This window comes from Peromyscus leucopus, chromosome 1, assembly GCF_004664715.2.
Source record: "Peromyscus leucopus breed LL Stock chromosome 1, UCI_PerLeu_2.1, whole genome shotgun sequence".
Lineage (NCBI taxonomy): Eukaryota > Metazoa > Chordata > Mammalia > Rodentia > Cricetidae > Peromyscus > Peromyscus leucopus.
The window spans coordinates 83,698,019-83,719,787 of NC_051063.1; the positions used below are offsets into that span (position 1 = coordinate 83,698,019).

A 21,769-nucleotide genomic window follows, 5' to 3' on the forward strand; every position below is an offset into this window, starting at 1 on the left:
GTCTGTCCTCTTAGTCTCTTGAATTACAAATCAGGAGGAAGGAAAGCTACAAGGGTAAATATACTAAGCAGAAGTTCAGATCGCCTTCTGGTACAGCCCCCTTACTAGGATGTCACTACTGGACATTAACACCTCCGTTATCTGTGATGGGGATAGGAAGAGGCACATTAATACTTTGAAATGTAATCAGTGATATTCAAGAGACACATACCTGCTATCTTGTGCTTTCTCACCTTGGGTGTCTAGCCTGGGTTTCTGTTCTATCACCAGAAATTGTGGCTGGGGCTTGTTTCTTAAGTAATAGTTCCCTTCCTCCAATTCTTCTTCCCTTACCTCCCCCCTCCCTTTCCCCTCCTCTCTCTAGCCCTCCTCTCCTTTTTATCAATTCTTGCTATATTGGCTAAGCTGTCCTTGAACTCACAATCATCCTACCTATGCCTCACAAACACAGGGATCACAAGCATCACCACACCTAGCCTCATATTTGCTTTTTAATTTCAAAGTATAATGTGAAGAAAAACCACAGAAAAGACAGAGAAAGAGACTTGGATCTACAGAAGACAGAAAAACCACTGTAGCCCCCGTGTGGAGCTAATGATCTAAAAAGACTCTTGTAATTGAATGTTTTCTCAGATTTTTGTGTGTGCGTGTGGAAGCCAGAGGTTGATGTCTGGTATCTTCCCCTATCATTCTCCATCTTATTTTTTTGAGACAGGGTCTATCACTGAACCTAGCACACATGAGTTAGATAGACCAGGCTGACAAGCAAGCTCCAGTGATCTGCCATATTGCCACTGCCTGCCCCCCAACACACACACAGTAGGGTTACATAAATTTACCACCATACCATCAATACTGGGAAACTGAATTCAGGTCCTCATCTTGTGCAGAAGTCACTTTATCCACAGAGCCATCTCTGCAGCCCATAGACAAATGTTTTTAAGCTTCTTAATATTTGGCACACCTTCAGGGAAAGGTATGTTTGGCCCAAATTTTGTTGTCATTGTTTTGAGACAGGGTTTCTCTGTGTAGCCCTGGCTGTCCTGGAACCCACTCTGTAGACCAGGCTGGCCTCAAACTCTGAAATCTGCCTGCCTCTGATCCTGAGTGCTGGGATTAAAGGCATGTGCTACCACTGCCTGGCTATGGTTCAGATATTAAATATCTCCCTGAGGTCCATGTGCTAAAGCATCTGTCACCAGCCTGTGGTGCTACTGGGAGGTGGTAGAACCTTTTGGAAACAGGGCCTAGAAGGAAGTTAGGTCAGTACTATGTGCTTGTATGTGAGTGTGAGAGTGTGTGTGTGTGTGTGTGTGTGTGTGTGTGTGTGTGTGTGTGTGTTCATTTCTCTCCTCTTCTTCTCTTTCTCACTCCCTCCCTCCCCCTCCTTCCCTTCCTCTTTCCCTCCCTTTCTCTCACCTTCTCCAACCTCTCTCCCTGGCTGTCATTGGTGAGCAATTTTACTCTCTACACTCCCCATCTTGGTGCACTTACCACAAAACAACAAACTAAGTGTCCAGAGATTACAACAAACTTTTTTCTCTATTAACTTCCTCAATTCTCCTATCATAAGAATGGGGTAATGACTAATATGGTATCCAACCTTATTAGTAGTAGCAAGTGTTACAGGTTTTTTGTTTGTTTGTTTGTTTTTTAGTTTTGTTTTTTTTTTAGATACTTCAGTCATTTACAATTAGAATCATTCTGATCTCAGATAAATTCAAAGTTAAGGTCAGACTGAAAACAGGTTGTTATTTTTTTGTTTTTATTTTTGTTTTAAATAGCAGCCTGGGCTCAGTGCTTAAGAGCATTTGCTGCTCTTCCAGAGGACATGGGTTTGATTCCCAGCACCTACATGGTGGCTCACAACCATCTGCAACTCCCATTTCCAGGAGATCTGACACCATCTTCTGACCTCAGCCAGCACCAGGCAGACATGGTGCACACACATGCATACAGGCAAAACACCCATACACATACACATAAAATTTAATTTAAAACAAAATATCAGCCTAAAGACATGAAATCATGCAGTACACTTCACTGGAGACCTCCCAGGACTGCTCACCTGGGAGATGCATCACCTTAGCAACTGCATCTGAGACACCACATGGTGTGGACGTCTAGCTGTGTCTTCTTGCTTGTGTAATCTGACCTTTACCACTTGACCTCTCCATGTCTATCTCCTCCAAATATGAAAGGCTTATTATAGCACTTCAACACATCATAAGAACTCGCTCTGCTATTCTTTTTTTTAAATATTTTTATTTATGTGTCTATGTTTGTCACCTCTGTATGGGTACCTTCAGAGGCCAGAAGAGGACACCAGATCCCTGAGAGCTGGAGTTATAGGCAGATGTGAGCTGCCAAACATGGGTGCTGGGGATTGAACCCACGTCCTCTGGAAGAGCAGCAAGAACTCTTAACCATTGGGCCATCTCTCCAGCCTCTCTGCTATTCTCTTTAGCTTGGATGAATCATCCTTTTCTCAGCAGCCCTTTCTTCACATACAGATGACCAATTTTATAATTCACCTATGATAATCAGATGATGTGAAATCCCTATCAACTATAAAACACTCTCATAATTGTGCTTATCCTAACATGATTTATGTCTCTCTATAAAGTATTTTCTTAAGACCCAGAATGATAGTTTAACTACCATGTCTGGAAAGTTCTCACAGTAGTGCTAGTGTTGTGAACGCTTGTTCTCTGGTTGATGATGCGGTTTGTGGTAGGTGTTGGTGGGGATGATGAGTAGGAAACCTCCGAGGGATGGGGCCTGGCTGGTAGAAGTAGACATAGAGCCTGTCCTCTGAAGCTTACAGACCAACCCTGACTTAGGTTAAGCTCTCTGCGTCCTGGTCAGCCACAGTGCCTCCTGCTTACGCCACACGCCTTTTCTGCCATGAGGGACTGAAACCATGACTCAGAATAAACCTTCCCTTCCTTACACTGCTTCTGTCCCATATTTTTTCATGACCATGAGCAAAATATTGCAATGCCTAACCTTATGAGATTTTATCCTGAGGCAATGGAGATGTGAGCAGAGGATAAGGAATGCAAAATTCAAAACCATGAAGCATTCGAATAAAATCACAAATTCAGGCAGCAAAATCAAGTTATCCACTTCTCAGAGATGCTTGTCTCTTCAGGAAGAAAGTCTCCTGCCTCTCTGGTTTATGTAACTCTTCCCACATGGCTCTTCCTTTTGCCTCTGTAGCAGGCATGTTACTCCACCTATTTCAAGAACATTCTGAATTGGCATAGCCCCTCCCCTAAATGACAATCTCATACCTACCTCAGTTTATGTCAGCAATGTTAGCAGAAGTACAAAGAAAGGAAACTTCCACATACTCAGTAATATTTGCTGAGCACATCAGCATGCCAGGCCCTGGACTAGAAAGCTAGAACTCAAAACAAGCATAGCAATTCACATCCCTCAAGCTTTCAGTCTAGTGTGGAGGTGGACCCAACTGGCAACCACGAAATGAGTGGGTAATTACAAAGTGCTGAGAACTAAAATTGAATTGTATATTGTTAGAAAGCCTTAGAAAAACACAGTCTAACTGGGAGTAGGAAGCGGGGCTCTTCAGGGCAAGCTGCTCTACACAAGAGTGGCTTTGTGGCTCTCCTTTTGACATCCTCTAAGTTGCCCAAGCTCCTGCTGGGCTATAGGTGCACCCTGAATGACTACAGAAACAGAAACGGGGTGTTTCTCAGAACCTTTTAGAATGTGATCAATCATGGTCATACAATTTTGAATGAAACTCTAAAGGTTAGCACCGTGCCCTGCAGTCAGTCAGCAATCAAATGATGGTTATTATTGGAGCATCTGAAATCAACCCCCCTATCCTCGGACAGACCCTTAAGCAGTCCCAGGAATGTACAGCCACCATTTTCAACTTAGCCACCTACAAGAAGAGTCCACTAAGTTAGCTACCAACTTCATACTCAGTAAATTGCAGGCTGTGCCAAATGGATCCATAAAATTCTATGTTTAATGCGCTACTTAAGTTATCCTTTTAAAGATGGTTTCTCCATGATATGAAGGGCTTTAATGTGATAGGTCATAAATAAATTCATTTTGATGGTGATACAACTTGTGTCAAATGAGAATCAGAGAAACTTCAGGAAATTTACTATTTCAATTTACCTTCCATGTTACTCAGTTTTCCACATCTATTCTTACATCGTATTGTGTAAGACTACTTCTGGAACTTTTTCCTTTGGCAAGGTTGGAGGTTAAATCCAGAGCCCTGTACATACTAGGCAAGTACTCTACCACTGAGCTTCATCCCCGGCCCTTTTTTGAATAGTGTCTCACTGTGTAGCTCAAGATGATCTTCCTGCCTCTACCTCCCAAGTACTGGGATCACATGCTTGTACACAATGCCTAGCTCCAACCTTCTGAGATTAAAAATAGACTGAACATAAAATGGTCTAAACTTGAAGGGATACATGTGGCATATATGTATACATACATAATATATATACATACATATATATTACATATATAAAGTAAATATGGACCTTTCAAGTGGGTTTATGAGTCAGAAGTCTGATAAAAGGAGAAAGTTCTTGTTTTCATTGTTTCTGGGGCATTTTCAAAGGCCCAGAGATCTTTCATCTTGTTTTAAATGCACTTTCAAAGCAACTCTTATATGGCTTCTTAATTGCTCTCTCCTGTACATATGTGGGTTTGGTCTTCTGAGTGATTGCTCGCTCTCCACTCAATTTACAATATAACTTTATGGCACCTCATTTTGATACATTTACTTTGAAACTATAAAACCTTATTTTGTGAGTATTCAAACTTGTATCTCATAAACGACAGAAAAAAATGTTTTCCTGGACCATGAGAATGGTTTTAAAACATTTTTAAAATCTAAATATTTTCTAGTAGAACAAATATGCATGTACAAACCAAGAGTTATCTAGAAGAGTCTGTATACTTGGCTGCTGAATAACCACATGTCTGCTGGCATGGTAGAGGCCACTGCTTTAGTTTAGCACAACTACAGAGTGGTCAGAAATAAGGAAGAACATTTTGAGGAAAGATGATGCTTGGGTAATCCACCAGCCCAGAAATCATACAGAACCATCTCCCTTCTCTGGAGAAAACTGTGATTCATTTTTTAATACCCACATATAATCTGGGCTTCTTTTATAATAAGCCTAGGATCTTCCTCATGCTTACTGTGAATACAACTCATGGTTGGAGGTGAGGGAGAATGAGGCCTGGGTTGAAGCTTAGTTGAGGCTTGGGCTGTGGCTCAGCTGATACCATGCTCACCTAGAAGGCATGAAAAGTGTGAGGTACAATCCCCGATACCACATAAACTGATCCAGACTAGGGGTGTAGCTCAAGGTTTGCCCAGAATACATGAAGTCCTGGTTTAGAGCTTCAATACATAGGACATGGCAGTGCACACCTGTAATCCCAGTACGAGGACAAGAAGTTAAAGGTCACACTGAGAAGACAGTGAAGTGTCTTCCTTGCAACCATGAGCCCCTAAGTCTCAGACCCAGAAACACTTTTTTTTAAGCAGGATAGCTCATGCTTATAGCCTCATCACTAGGGAGACAGAGACACTGGTCCCAGGTCAATTTGATACCACATCTTTAAGAAAAAAATAAAAAGGCAGACAATGCCTCGGTTGGAAAAACAACACCCAAGGTTGTCCCCCAACCTCCACAAACGTGCACACAGCCAGGCGGTGGTGGTGCACACCTTTAATCCCAGCACTTGGGAGGCAGAGGCAGATGGATTTCTGTGAGTTCGAGGCCAGCCTGGACTGCCAAGTGAGTTCCAGGAAAGGCACAAAGCTACACAGACAAACCCTGTCTTAAAAAAAGAAAAAAATCTGCACACAACCTACAACCATACCTCCAAAATCCAGGGTCATCCTTGGCTACATAGCAAGTTTGAGATGGGCTCCATGAGACCCTGACTCAAAACACACACACACACACACACACACACACACACACACACACACACACAGAATATCAGAGAATCAGAAAACCAAAGCCGCCATGAAGCAGGAATGGTAGTGCATGTCTGAAACCCCAGCATTTTCAAGGCTGAGGCAGAAGCTTGTAAGTCAAAGTCCATATGGGCTACATAGTGAGTTCTAGGTCAAGGTGAGCTAAATAACAAGACATTGTCTCTTTTAAAAAATTAAACACAGGCTGGGAGGTGGTGGCACATGTCTTAAATCCCAGCACTCAGGAGGCAGAGGCAGGCAGATCTCTCACTTTGGCAGCACATACACTCAAACTGGAACCAAAGAGAGGATTAGCAAACTCCCTGCACAAGGGTGACATGAAAATCTGAGGAGTGTTCCATAGTTTTAACTTTAAAGACAAGGTTCATGGCCATTTTAAAAAAGGAGAACAAGTAGGAGGAGAAAATTTTATTATATTATCATTATTTATTATTATTATTATCATTATTATTATTATTATTTCAGGCTGGATAGATGGCTCAGCAGATAAGTGTTTGCCACTAAGCCTGGCCTTCTGAGTTTAGCCCCCAGCACCCACATGGTGGAAGGAAAGAAGCAACTTCTGCAAGTTGTCCTCTGACCTCCACATGTGTGTCCACATGTACGCACAGACTTAAGACACAGACACTTGCACAAACAAAATAAACGCTTTTTTTAAAGAGTGGAAATTTGCATATGTAACCCTTACCACCATCCATCGCTACAGTTTTTCACGCTTTCCAACTAAAACTCTCCAGCTGTTGACCACTCACTTGACATCTTCCCTCCCCTCACACCCATTTTACTTTCTGTCTCTAGGAATCTGATTCCAAGTGTTTTACATAAATGATATCAAAGCGTTCTTCTACAGCTGGCATTTCACTCTGTATAATGTATTTAAAATTTATCTATATTGTAGCATGTGCCAGAATGTCATGCCTAAGGCTGAGTAAAATTCATACACAAATACGTATACATACATTTGAATAAACATTCCGTTTATCCATTCATCTGTCAACTTCCATACTCCATGTGAATTTATCTTGCCCTATCCCATCTTTTTTTTTTTTTTTTTTTCTGAGACAGGGTTTCTCTGTGTAGCTTTGGCACCTTTCCTGGAACTCACTCTGTAGCCCAGGCTGGCCTCAAACTCACCTAGATCCGCCTGCCTCTGCCTCTGCCTCCCAAGTGCTGGGATTAAAGGCATGAGCCACCACCACTCGGCTGCCCTATCCCAGTTTTATCATAAAAAACAAATGAACATTTGTACCAGGACACAGGACATAAAGTCTAGTCACTTCCATTATGCTTTTCACATGCTCGTGGAAAATCTATAACCTCAACAATTTTATTTGTATAAATGGTTAATGAGGGGCTGGGGTGATGGCTCAGTTGGTAAACTGTTTGCCTTGCAAGCATAAGGATCTGAGTTTGATCCTTAGAAAACACATAAAAAGCCAGGCATAGCCGTACATGCCTGGGATCCAGCACCAGGGAAGCAGAAGGTCCCTGAGGTTTACCCACCAGCTAGGCTAATTGAAATGACAATCTCCAGGTTCAGTGAGGGATTCAGCATCAGATAGATCAATAGATCAATAGATCAGTAGATAGATAGGTAGAAAGGTAGATAGATAGATAATAGATGATAGATAGATAGATAGATAGATAGATAGATAGATAGATAGATAGATAGATAGATGAGATGAGATGAGATGACAGATGAAAGGTGGCAAGCAATGGAGGAAAACACTCAATACTGACCTCTGGCCTCCATGAGTATACAAACACATGTATGTGCACCCTCACACACATGTACACACACATCCACACAAAACAGTAACTAATAAAACCACTCATGCACAAAGGTATAGAATTGCATGCTTGCTTTCATAAGTGAATCATGACTTCTTGACCATTTCCTCAAATTCTAATATACATGTGTCTGCCCTTACATAATCCACAAGAGAAGTGGAAAAGTGTTTTCCCACATACCTTGAAAATAAGTCTCACCATTTCAGAGTTCCATAACACTCATAGAATGGGAAATAACCAACTCCAAACAGCACATAACTGTTTCTAAGTGGAGATGGTGTCACTATAAGAACTGTATTGAACAAGTGATCACACAATTTGACACAAAATAAAGTCCTTTACCTTTGTCATACGTGTGTATCACATGCAGACAGGCAGGCACATATGTTTGCATACTCCATCTGCTGTTTCATAGTATGAAGTTGGCCCAGTCCATTGTGAAGCATCTGGGAAGAACTCAAGACATGAACATGGAAAAAGACATATTTCTGACTCATGGAATTCTAGATCTAGGTCACAGCCTACTCATGCAGAAAAAGAGTCCCTTCCCACATTGCTGTGTGGGTACCACCTGTCACTTAAAACAATGACAGCATGTACTTGGTGCCGGGCACCGTGCTGAGTGTCTTATGTGTGTCCTTTCTTTTAATCCTCATGGCTCTGGTGAAAGTGTTTCTCTTATTCCCTCCTTTTTCCTGCATCAACCTGCAAGGTACCACAACTTTCCACTGCCAAAGGCGTGAGACAAGATCTTAGCCTGCCCGTCTTAGACAATAGCTTCATTGCCTCAATGTTCTGCTGCCTCCTAGTGCTATGGACAGGCCTCCACACACCAGCACCACGCTGGTGTTGGTTAAAATGCAGGTTTGCAGAAATCCCCCAGGTGTACTACTTCAGAAGTCTATAAACAGGGAGCTTTCAGTATGGTTCACAAAGAGAAGACAGAGGGAGGGTCTTCAACAGAAGCAATGATGCATCTAACAAAACATATCTGAGAGTCGAGATATTTTATACAGTCTGCTGCGGTAATCCTGAAGAAATAGTAACATTTCCTGATGGCATCTGTGAGACTACAGAAAGGTCAGCTTCTAAGAGCACAATGAGAACAAGTGCTACCATCACCTTTTTGTTTTTAAAGATAATTTGTTGTCTTTCGTGTATAATTCATGAATTTTGACAAATATATTCAATTGTGTGTCCACCACCAAAATTAAGATACAAAATACCCCCTACCTAAAAAAAATTCCTGTGCCCCTTTGCAATCAACACCCAACTCTAGACTATAGCACGTCTGCACTGACATGCTTGCATTCTCCAGGATATCCTGCAAATGGAATCACACAATACATTGTATTTCGCATCTGGCTTCTTGGACTTAAAGTACTTGACATTCAGTAAATATCCCTTGTATTGCTGCAAAGTAATCCATGATGTAGATGTACCACAATTATGTATCAATTTACCAGTCAGAGGGCATTTGGGTTGTTTCCATTATTTTTGATATATGAATGAAGCCGCCATAAGGATTTACATATGTGTTGTGTATGAACATGAATTTTCATTTTTCTTGGGCAAGTTAACAGTGAGATTTCTAGATCAAATGTGAAATGTGTAATTCCTTACAAGAAAACTTCCCATTTTTCAAAGCATCTATATCAGCTTAATTCATACTAAGAATGTGTGTGTTGGGAAACCCAAATCCTCAGCATCTGGTTTATTCACTCTATTTCAGTGATTCTGATCTTATATATTGTTATCTTTTGCTATTATTATTTTGTTTCACATTTTCCTAATGGCTAATAATATTAAGCACCTTTCCAGGTACTATGTGTCTTCTTTGATGAAGTATCTATTCAAATTTTTATGTTTTTAAATGAAATCGTCATTTTCAACTGCCATTTGGAGGCTTTTATTGTTCCAAAAAAGTCCTTTATCACTAGGATTTTGTAGACATTGCCTTGCAGTTTGTGGATTACATTTTCATTCTCTTAACACTGTCCAAAACAGCCTTGATTTTGAAATTGTTTTACAGATTAGAAAAGCCTACAGTGCAGTTAGAGAACTGGTCAGACTTGGAAACCACCTGCTCTCAAGCATGAGAGCATGAGTTCAATCCCACACAAACTTTTAAAAATTTAGAGCAGAATCTGTAAGAAAGAGCAGATCACAGTAAAAAGTTTCTGTGCACGCAATTTACAATAAATGATATAGCCACCCAGGTGTGATGGTTCATGCCTGTATCCCAATACCCAATAGGCTGTGACAGGATGACTGCCATTAGATTTGAGGACAGACTGTACTACATAGCAAGTTCCAGGCCAGTCTGGGATACAAACTAAAACCCTGTCTCAAAAAAAAAAAAAAGTTACATCTAACTGAATTAATTTGTGTGCTGGAGAGGTCAGGAGGACCTCATATATGCTAAGTCTACCACTGACTTAGATCCCACTCCCCCACAACCCCTGATGGATTTTATTATTTGCTATATAAATCATGTTGCAAAATTTATAATAAAGTTTCACTGATGGTTACTTTTCCTGATGCTGTGACCAAATATCTAACAGAAAGCAACTTACAGGTTGAAAAGTTTATATTGACTCATAATTTGAGAGGGCAGAATCACAGCAGAGGAGGGACTGTGAGGCAGCTGGTCACGTGGTGTCACCTCAGAAAGCAGAGTTGAATGATGGTGCTGTGCTTCTTACCTCTCCCTTGTACTCAGGCTGGAAATCCAGACCAGGATGGTGCTGTGCCCACACTCAACGTGGTTCTTCCTCCCCCAGCTATACCCCTCTAGAAACACCCTCACGGCCCACTAAGAAGCATGTCTCCTAGGTGACTCCTAATCCAATTAAACTGACAGTGAAGATGACCATCACACTTTCATTTTAAATACGGATTTTTTTTTCTCTCTTTCACTGTGTAGTCCTGGCTGGCTTAGAACTTGATTTGTAGAACAGGCTGGCCTCAAACTCACAAAGATCTGCCTGCTTCTGCCTCCAAGTGCGAGGATCAAGGGTATGCATCACCGCACCCGGCTCCTTTGTCCATTTTTAAATCAGTATGTTTGTTTTTGTACATTAGGGTTGAATTTGTTACATGTTTTAGATATCAGTTCCTTCTTGGGTGTACGGTTTGCAAATATTTTCTCCCAGTGTGTGTGATGTCTCTTCACTCTGATTTTAAAACTTTTCAGTCTTATATAATCCCGTTTCTTTATCCTCTGTGTTTTTCTTCAGTGGTTTTGCAGCATTGAATCTTGTATTTGAGTCTTTATTTCTACTTGACTTCTATATTTGGTGTGTGATGAGGGTCAAATTTCATTCTTCCATATGTAGTATTTTCTTGACATCAGTTTATTGAAGACACTGACCTTTTTCCACTGTGTGTTTTTATGCTCCTTGTTGAAAAATCAGTTCACTGTGACTGTGGTGGTTATTTCTAGGCTTTTGGTCCTGTCCTGATGGCTGATGTGTCTGCTTTTGTACCAGCACTACGGTGTTTCCACTGTAATAGTTTTGTAACACATTTCCAAATCAAGGAGTGTAATGACCTTCATGGCTTTTCATCACAGAAAAATATGCAGACAATGGTAACACAGTGTTGATGGGGAAAGGTGTGGAGGAGGCCTGTTCTTGGTGGCACAGATCTGTCATCCCAACTACTTGGGAGGCTGAAATGGGAGGATTGCTAGTTCAGTGCTTGCCATGTGAGTTCAAAGCGAGCCTGGACCACTTAATGAAACCCTGACACAAAATTAAAAAAAAATTTTTAAACGTAGCTCAGTGGTAGAACATTTGCCTAACACATAAAAGAGTCCTAGCCCCAGTAGAAAAAAGAGGGAAGAATGCTGTCTTTTCATAAAATCTGTCAAGGAAGCAATATGAGGTTTGAAGAACTTTTAAGCAGTGGTGTGCACTGACCAGCCGGCTCTGGGAACACAAGGCAGTCCAGTGGTGATGAGTTGCAGATCCCAGGCTGTAAGAATGCCAGGAAACAGCCCACGCAGAGGCTGTCACTTAGAGAGTCAAAAGCTCTCAAAACACGCCGTCAGGTTTTGTTTTATTTGCTTTGGTTTTTAAACAAACGAGAGGGTGTAAAGATTAGTTTTGCCTTTGAGCACAGCATAATCTGTAAGAACTGACAGGCACTTGAAGGAGTGTTGCCGCCACCTCCCAGCCGGCCACTGTGCTTACACAGTCCCTGAGTAATCTGCTCTGTTCCTGATGGAGAAGGAGCTCCAAGTCAGAATCTGCACCATGGCAATGCCCAGCGGGACCACACAAACCAAACTAAACATGGTGTCTTGAAGATCTAAAAGTATTCTAGGGGAGAAGACGCACAACAGTTAATTTTCCCCCAGCAGCTTCTTTTCTTATTAATTCAAAGCTATTTAACACATGGTATTCAGTGACACTTTTACCTACTAGCTCATTTAGCAAGAAAGAGACATTGTGTTGTGTGACTTTGATCCTTTCAAGCACCTGAGTAATTTCTTCCTTCCAGATGCACATAGGAAAGGAAGGGGACATGTGAACTTGTGATTACAGTCCCTGCTGACAACTGTTGCCTCTGTGACACAGAACCACATGCCATGTGTGGGTGGACAGAGAACAGAGTCCAGGCATGAAGCAGACTTTCAGTGGACCCGCAGGCTAGGCATGGTAGTGTATGCTTGCAACCCCAGCCCTCAGGAAGCTGAGGTAGGAAGACTGTGGGTTTGAAGCTAGCCTGGGCTACACAGGCAGTCCCGGGCCAACCTAGGACCGACTGCACATCAAGCAAGCCCTCGTCTGAAAGAAAAACAATGGAGAATTATACTGCTGGGCCTGACGGTCCAGTCGCTCACAGCTCCTGGAAAGCTGAGGCAAGAGGATTGAAAGTTCAAGATCTGTCTGAGCTACAGAGATATATGCATCCTTGAAGGCCTTCAGTCTTGAAATATCTGCCAAGCTTTAAGCAAAGTGGGTGGGTTTGGACATTCGTTTCTAGTACATATGATGGCTATAAAAGTGTTATGGTGGAATTTCTCAGGGTGACAGACAAGAACCCTCTGTCAGAAGGTTTACCTATTCTTGGCAAGTGGAGTCTAGAAAAGGCTTCTCAGAAAAAGCATATAAACAGTTCTGAAAAACTGCAAACATGTCAGCTAGAAGGCTTCTGTCTGGAATCATATGCAAGCGTTCCAGCCATATCTCCCTCCCCTCTAAAAGCCTTGCCATGAAATGTTCTTGATACTCTGGTCTGGTTACATTTGTTAGGTGTGGCTCTATCCCTCTGAATCCTCACTCATTAAACCTGCCCTTCACCTTGACTCCTACATGGTCCAGTAACTGACTGCTACCCACCCACTTCCAGTTTTCCTCTGCTTCTTCCAGGGTGCTGAGACAACCACCAGCACCAAGGGCAGCAGCTGAGACTACTCACTGCATCCAGACAGTGGGCTTATTGCTGCTCTGCCCAAATGCGCTGTGGGAAACTTCATTTCCAGAAGCATGTGGTATTTTGTTGTCCCAGAATTCCCTCATTTGAGAAAAATCCTCTGTGGAGTCAAGAACCGAGGGCTAAATGCAGAAACTCAAGGCTGTTCTCCCAGTTTCACAGACTTCAAGTGGTGTAACTTAATTTTATAATGATTACATTTCAAACCAACACAAATGTAGAAATTAATGTAAAAAATACACTACACTATACCCAGGTATAATAAATACCAAAAATAAAATACAATTGATGAATTTTTAAAAAAAAAAATCCTCTCTGGCTGGAGCGGTGGCTCAGCTGTTAAAGGTTAGGCTTACAATCAAAAATAAATATAAGAAAAATCCTCTCCCCTCTTCCATAGGAGACCTGTCTCTGGCCTTAGGCCTTGGTGGGAGGGGCTGGAGAGATGGCTTAGTGGTTAAGTGGCTCTTCTTCCAGAGGACCCAGGTTCAATTCCCAGCACCCACATGGCAGCTCACAACTGTCTGTAACTCCAGTTCCAAGAAATCTGACACCCTCACACAGACACACATGTAGGCAAAACACCAATGCATATAAAATAAAAATAAATCGATTGAAAAAAAAAAGACTTGGTGGGGCCTAACTGCCCTACCCCAACCCCAACATCCAGATTTTCTTTTTTCTTTTCATTTTTTAATTTTTCAAGACAGGGTTTCTCTGTGTAGCTTTGGTGCCTGTCCTGGATCTCGCTCTGTAGACGAGGCTGGTCTCAAATTCACAAAGATCCGCCTGGCTCAGCCTCCCGAGTGCTGGGATTAAAGGCGTGCGCCACCACCGCCACCTGGCCCAACATTCAGATATTATCCAAATCTCATCAGAGGAAGTTATGGCTATGTGATCACTCCTGCCTCAGTGATAGGCATGTGACTCACATGGTGCCTCCCAGGATCTGCCTGGGGACTTTGGATGTGCTACTGGGTCAAAGGTGCATATTTATTCACAGCCTGGAGCTGCTCAGTCAGTAAACCTGGGAGCTGTGTTGCTACCGAGTGGTAAAAGCTTGAAGCCTAAATAGAGAGGTCAAAGGCTCCTGACATCATTTGAGATCCAGCTCTACTGGACTTTTCACACATCACCAGGAGGTCCCTGTTCTATTGAGGCTAGCCTGCACTACATTTCTGCCACTTGTAGCCACAGTGGCCTGAAACCATGCCTTTCCAGCTGGCACTTATGCCCACATTACTATAAATTAGCTGCTTTGATCATGCTGGGTGAAGGTGGTATGTAATTGGCCACAACCGATTAAAACAAAGAGGTTTGAAACAGCTGAGCACAGATTTCCAGAATGAGAGCACGAGGTCATGACTGCGCTTTTGAACTTGAGGCTGGGGTTGCTTATAAACGTGAGGCATCACTTGCCAGCCTTGACTGTTCACTGATTTGAGCCACATGACACAGTAGACGGGAGACAATGGGTGCAAAACGCCAAGAGGTAATGGAAACCTAATTCCACTTTGAAATAGAGTCATGTCTCTAATAAAAGAGAGAAGGGAAGTGGCCTAATCAAGCCTTTAGAGAGGGGGGCACAGCTAAGAGCTGCTTGCTAGCTGCAGAATTATTACAATATGTGCTTTATGAAAAGGCTGGTTTCTGCTTGGCAGAGGTACACCTCTGTGTTCTGATCTCAGTGTTTCATTAGCAACAGGAGCCCATTATTCTTCAGCATTCTCTAGCTATAACAGATTCCAGCTTCAGAAATATCAAGAAATTGGACTCCAGCTGCCAGGGGCTCTCTCTGGGAGATTTTCCACCACTCTGATGGAACTGTCTTTTTTTTTTTTTTCTCCTGTTTCCCTGGAGAGAAGGGTCTGGAGAACACCTGTGATGATTTGCAGAGTCAAAGCCTCTCGTGAGCATGCTGACTTGGGCACAGAAAGGCTGGAGGGATGGCTCTGTAGGTAATGAGTACGTGCTTGTCAAGCATGGGGACCTGAGTTTGCATGCCAGCACCATGTAAAAATGAACAAAAAAGCTGAGCATAGTTACTCACACCTGTAGCCCAGTGCTGAGGCTTGGGGGTGAGGTGGATGGATGAGGCTTTCCGGCTGCCAGTCTGAGGTCAGGTTTAGTGAGAAGCTCTGTCTCAAAGCAGTACTGAGTGATATAGAAGGACAGCCAACATCCTCCTCTGCCCTTCATGCATGTGTACCTGCACATGCACATGCATGTAACACACACACACACACACACACACACACACACACACACACACACAGCCCTTAGGCAACATGCACAAAAGCAGCAGAAGAAAAAGCATTCCAATGAATCTAACAAACTGGCAACTACCCTGCTGGGGGTCTATGAGCACACTTGAGCTTTTTCTTGCAATCACTGAATGGCTTCACAATTAATTCCCAAAGTACCTGTGAGTTTCCCATTACCTCACTGGCTGTCTCTAAGCTCTTCAAAGATTTGTCTTTCAGGTTCTTTTATTTTCTCAAAACAGGGATTTTCTGCAGCTGGCCTGGAGCTTGCTACATAGATCAGACTGCCTCAAACTTGGGGCAATCCTTCTGGGATAACAGGCATCCACCATGCCTGGCTTCTCCTACTTTCTCAAGATTTCTTCTTTCTCCTGGAAGTTTATTCCAAGTCAAGGACATGATTTTAGAGAATTTATTCTCCTCTCCCTACTGGAATATGGATTTTTTTTAACCCATTGACTAATTAGGCTAGTTTGCTGTTGGAATGACCTCACCTCTCATTTCCTACTAACTGTAGTGGTTTGAATGAAAGTGCCCCCCCACACACACCGGCTCATATATTTGAAGGTCTGTTTCCCAGTTAGTTGGTGGACTGTCAGAAAGGATTGAGAGGTGTGGCCTTGTTGAAGGAGGTGTGTCAGTGGCGGTGTCTGAAGTTTCAAAAGCCCAGGCCAGATCCAGTGCTTGCTCTCTGCCTCCATCTTGCAGATCAAATGTAAGCTCTCAGCTACTGCTCCAGCACCATGCCTGCCTGCCTGCTGCCATGCTCCTCACCATGTTGATCATGGACTGACCCTCTGAAACTGTAAGCCAGCCCCCAAATAAACGCTTCCTTTTATGAGTTGCCTTGGTCATGGTGTCTCTTCACAGCGATAGAACAGTAAGTAAGATATCAACATTTTGAATGAATCTCCAGCATAAAAAAATAATTCTTAAGGCAGGCAAGATGGTTCAGTGAGCCACATTTGATCCTGGGAACACACACAGTAGAAAGGCAGAACTGACTCCCACAAGTTGTCCTCTGACCTCTACACTTACACCATGGCACATGTACTCATTCATTAATTCATTCATTTATTCATTCATAAGCTGTGTTTATGCTTTTTTTCACCAAATATTTACAGCACATTTGCTGCATTAGGTTCTTGGGATGCAGAGCAAATAATCTTGGCACTCAACAAGCCTTACCTTCTAGCAGAAGCAAAGAAACCATAAACAAATGTATTTAATTTTAGAATATAATTATGAAATTTCTCTTCTCCTTATGAGAAAATTTCATGGGCTCCATTTTCTTTTGTGATTTTCTCCTTTCAAAAGAGAAAAATAACTACCTAACTATAGCTAATAATATCCCAAATATCACCATCTGGTACACCTTATTTTCTTAACTTACACCTGCTAAGCCATTTGCAAAGTCAGTTCTATGAAGTAAAGGGGATATAATACACATTGTCATACTGGCACCTCAAATTCTATTACACTTAGACTCTCCCTAATCACAAAGCTTAAGTTAAGCCTGCCTCCTCTCTACTCTCCTTCTCCAGGGTGAGATCATCTCTAAAGGCATGAAATTACTGGGTCTGCATCCATGAAATAACTTTTATTGCCAGTCATAAAAACAAGCAATCCTATCTATGGAGTTGTAAGCCAAGTCAGTATCAGTGCACATCCCTGATGAGGAAAGGCATGCTCAGGTTGGAAAGGGCCAAAGAAACTTCGGGTCTACCTGGCAGGATAGTCTCTTTTGACCTAGTCAGGAAAACTCACACATAAACTGTTGCTACCTTGGGAGCAGAGAAGAAACTTCTCTTTCATTAGGTCAATCTTCTAAGAAGAATAGTTGTCTAAGGGTGAGCATGGAGGCACAGGTCTATAATCTCAGTACATGGGAGGCTTAGGCAGAAAATCACAAATCGAAGGTCAGTCTACATCACATAGCAAGACCTATATCCAAAGCAGAGATAGGAATGGGGGAGGAGTCTAGAGACTAGGAACCAATATTGCATATTTTCCCCCCACAGTTCTAGAAGCTTGAAGTCCAAGACAAGAGAGTCAGCTTGGTTAGACTTGAGTAGGAAGCATTTTATTTGCTTGCGGACAGAAAGTGATGTCCTGTAGATATTGAACCTGGGATCCTGCACATGCTAGACAGGCATTCTACTGTGGGCCACACTGACAGCCCAGGAAGTCATGTCCTTGCATGGTAGAGATGTATGGCAGAGAGAGAACATAAATTTATATATTTACATCCTCTCTTTCCCTTTCCCATGTGTGTATGTGCAAGCTAACACTAGGGATCAAACATGGGCCTTCACACTTGATGATGCAGATGCTGTCATCAATGAACAATACCCAGAAGGTGGCCTCTCTTCTATCCAGAGCACTTATCCTGTCACGTAAGCCGCACACTCATGACGTGCTCTGAACTTACTCACTTCCCAAAGGCCCCATCTCTAAATACTGACCATTGTGAGTTAGGACTTTAGTATATGACCTTTGAGGAGACTCGATTCAGTTCACAGGGTCCTGTTTAACACATTTCTTGCAGCACTGCTACTAATTTCCCTAACAACATTATACACCAAGGCATAGACAGGATAATTTAATTGCCCAAAGTTACATGGCTAGTGAGTCTGAAACTAGAACTGAAATTTCTACCTACAAAATTTTATCTCAACTAAAAATCTCTCCAGGAAAAAGAAATTGTACCTCTACTCTATTTTTAAGGAAAAGAACAAATAAACCAGTTTATTTAAGAAGGATGTCCTTTTTCTGTAGAAATGAGTTAAGATACTACTGAGTACTAAGGGTCTCACAGCTGGTTATGATCACAGTGCAGTCTTGAAACATATCTCATGCACTACACACCTACTTTTCCCTTCCCAGAGGTTGAGAGATTTTCTTCATGCATCCATCTATGAAGACTATATGGAGGAGGATGAAATAATCTAATGTTTCCCCAGAAAACACCCTAAGGTTGATACTCCCTCCATTGGATTAAATAATTTCCTCAGGTAGTCCCTTTGCAATGGAACACTAGGTCCATTTACAGAAGTAAATAAGAAATGCTATGGGGGAAAATTAACTTTGACCATAATTCTATGGAAAAACCCCAAGTACATATATTACTGTGGTTCTAGATATATCTTGTTAGAATCTCCCCAAGTTTCATAACTCCATCTCCGACATACTATCAGTAAACCAATGCAGCCCTGACTATAATCTTTTTGGCCAAAAGTTTTTAATTTAAAATGATGCAAACACTTGGGTCTACTATAGTTAGTGCCTAGACTAACACTGGCTCAAAATAAGTGCTTATCTCTATATTCCTAAATGTACATGCGCTCATATGTATTTTGCAACTTTAATATTTCTGCCAGCTTTTAATGCTGTCTTTCCAACACCACACAATGCTGGGGGAGAGGAAGAAGGTAGTGTGTCTCACCAAAATATAAAATCTGAGGCAATGCATGGAATGTTCTAACTCTTGGGTTTTTCTAGTTCTTTTTGTGCATCTATAATAGCTATGCAGACTCTACAGAGGAAGTGTTGGGTTTTGCAGGTTCTTTTTTCTTTTCTTTTCCTTTTTTTTTCTTGCCAAGATTGTATGTATTGGCTGGGCATCGTGGCACAGACCTTTAATCCCAGCACCTGGGAGGCACAGGTAGGAGGATCTCTGTGTGTTTGAAGCCAGACTGGTCTACATAGCAAGTTCCAGGACAGCCAGGGCTACATAGAGAAATCCCATCTCAAACAAAGAAACAAACAAACAAAGATTATATGCATCAACAAAGATTAATAACATGAAAAATATTAGTAAACCCCTGTGGTCTAGGAAGATAGCTTGGTCAGTAAAATACTTGCCATGTAAGCACGAAGATCTGAGTTTTACCCCCAGAAACCACATAAAGAAAGCCTGCATGATGGTGTACACTTGTAACCCCAGCAATGGCAAGGTGGAGATAAGAGAAGATCGTGGGACTGACTGGCCCCCTCAACCCAGCTCACATGGTGAGCCTCAGGACAGTGACAGACCTTGTATAAAAAATGAAATAGCACCAGGTGGTGGTGGTGGTGCATACCTTTAATCCCAGCACTGGAAAGCAGAGCCAGGCAGATCTCTGTGAGTTCGAGGCCAGCCTGGGCTACAGAGTGAGTTCCAGGAAAGGCGCAAAGCTACACAGAGAAACCCTGTCCTTGAAAAACCAGAAAAAAAAAAAAGAGAGAGAGAGAGAGACAAGATCATGGGACTGACTGCTGACTGCCCACACCCCCAGCCTAGCTCACATGGTGAGCCTCAGGCCAGTGACAGACCTTGTATAAAAAAATGAAATAGCACCTCAGGAATGACATCTGAGGTTGACCTTTGCCCTCTACATACATGTACATGCATACACACAATAAATAAGTAAATAAGGCATATTTTAAAATACAAACCTTGAGGCTATTTTGAATCTGTAGATGAGTCACCCTGAGTGACTCATCTTGTGTCTGAGTCCTGGCTATCGCTGTCTACTATGCCATTGATGGAGGAGAAAGTCATTTTCTAAAGTTTCTTCATGAACATAATTTTGGAGGTATCTATTGTGAAACTTCAAAACAGAAAACCAGCAAAAAGAATGGCGCATATATACAGAACACTTATTATTTGTTTTGGGGCTTTTTGTTTTTTGGGTTTTTGTTTGTTTTTTAGTTTCTTGAGACAGGGTTTCTCTATGTAAGTGCTGTGGCTGTCCTGGAACTCACTTTGCAGACTAGGCTGGCCTCAAATTCATGGGGATCCTCCTGCCTCTGCCTCCCAAAAGCTGGGATTATAGGCATGCACCACCATTGCCCAGTTATTTTGGAGGTTTTTTTTTTTTTAAGACATATTCTATGTAGCCTTGTCTGGCCTAGAACTCTCTATGTAGACAAGACTAGCTTTGAACTCACAGAAATCCCGCCTCTGTGTTCCAAGAGCTGGGAATAAATGCATGTGTGGGATGTGTGGGATCAAAGGCATGTGCTATTACACCTGGTGATTTCATTTTTCTTTAGAGCCAAATAATAGTCATATTATTTTATATATGTATCAGACTTTCATTATCCATTTATCTGTAGATGGACATACAGGTTCTAAATCATTGCTATATAGAGAGCAGCAATAACTGTGGATATGCAAATATCTCTATGGTAAGCTATAATCGTTCCAAGAAATGCTGCATACATAACCTTTTTGTTGTTGTTGTTGTTTGTATAACCAGCCTAGCTGTCCTGGAACTCACTCTGTAGACTAGGCTGGCCTTGAACTCACCTGCCTCTGCCTCCCAAATGCTGGGATTAAAGGTGTGCACCCTGCACCACTCTGGTCACACATAACTTTTTTTTTTCCATTTTTACACAGCCTTTATTGTGAATATTTTGCTTGATTGACCTTGGGTTTTTTTTTTTTTTGTGTGTGTGTGTGTGTTCTTTTTTTTAAAATGCTGAATGCTGTTTATTGAAGGAGGGAAGAGGTCTTAAATACAGTCTTACAGCACAATGGGAGAACCCTGGAGGGCAGAAGTTCGCTACAGATGTTTTACAATCTTGCATCTAAGCTGTTAAGGCCCATTATGCAGGATACACAGACAAGGAACTTCCCTTAAGCATTCAGGAGGGTGGAACCCAGCAGGGAATTAGCTTAGGGAGGATATCAAGGTCAAAGTCAGCAAGCAAGGCAACAGTTACCCAAATTGGGGGCCAGGGCCCTACAGGTCCCCCTTTTACTAAAAAATGAGCTTCTGACTTAGGTTGTGTGAGACGTCAGCAGGTCAACTTACCCGTCATGGAGACACCTGTCCAGGCCACACAGGTACTCTGTCTTAGGTTGGTGAGCACCCTCCAGGTATTACCTGTCTCTGAATACCCATTATCATACAGGCTCAATCGTGTGTGAGCTGCAGAGTTAACTGCTGCCAAAGATCTCAAAGTGGCACTGGACTTGCAATCTGTGTGTTCAACACAGAAAAGACCAACAGAGGTCCTATCCCACCCAAAGCCAGTAGGCTAAAGTCAACTGAGCCATTCCCTTCCTTATCGAGCCTTATTGTAAACTGGAGTCCTCATACATAACTTTTAACAACATGCTTATATGGCTTGGGGTAGAGCTCAATAGTAGAGGATTTACCTAGCATGTCCCAAGTTCTGGGTCACATTTCCAGTACTGAGAAGAAAAGGAGGAAAGAAACATGCTTGTATATAAACCAGGTTGATCACAGAAAGCCATTTTTTTTTTGTATTG

General features: G+C 42.1%; 1 protein-coding gene and 1 non-coding gene across 2 annotated transcripts in view; one reads left to right on the forward strand and one right to left on the reverse strand.

Annotated features, from left to right (window-relative positions):
* The first annotated feature begins 6,250 nt into the window (after nt 1-6,250).
* On the forward strand, nt 6,251-6,357 carry LOC114692251. The gene has a single exon (XR_003734379.1). It is a non-coding gene; the product is annotated as a U6 spliceosomal RNA (small nuclear RNA).
* A 5,514-nt stretch (nt 6,358-11,871) lies between these two features.
* The window catches only part of LOC114692240 (transmembrane protein 180-like), a 32,009-nt gene continuing 22,111 nt past the window's right edge, over nt 11,872-21,769 (reverse strand). The window contains 1 exon segment of the mRNA XM_028867918.2: nt 11,872-12,126. Within this exon segment, the coding sequence (XP_028723751.2) occupies nt 11,994-12,126 (133 nt within the window). The 3' untranslated portion in view covers nt 11,872-11,993.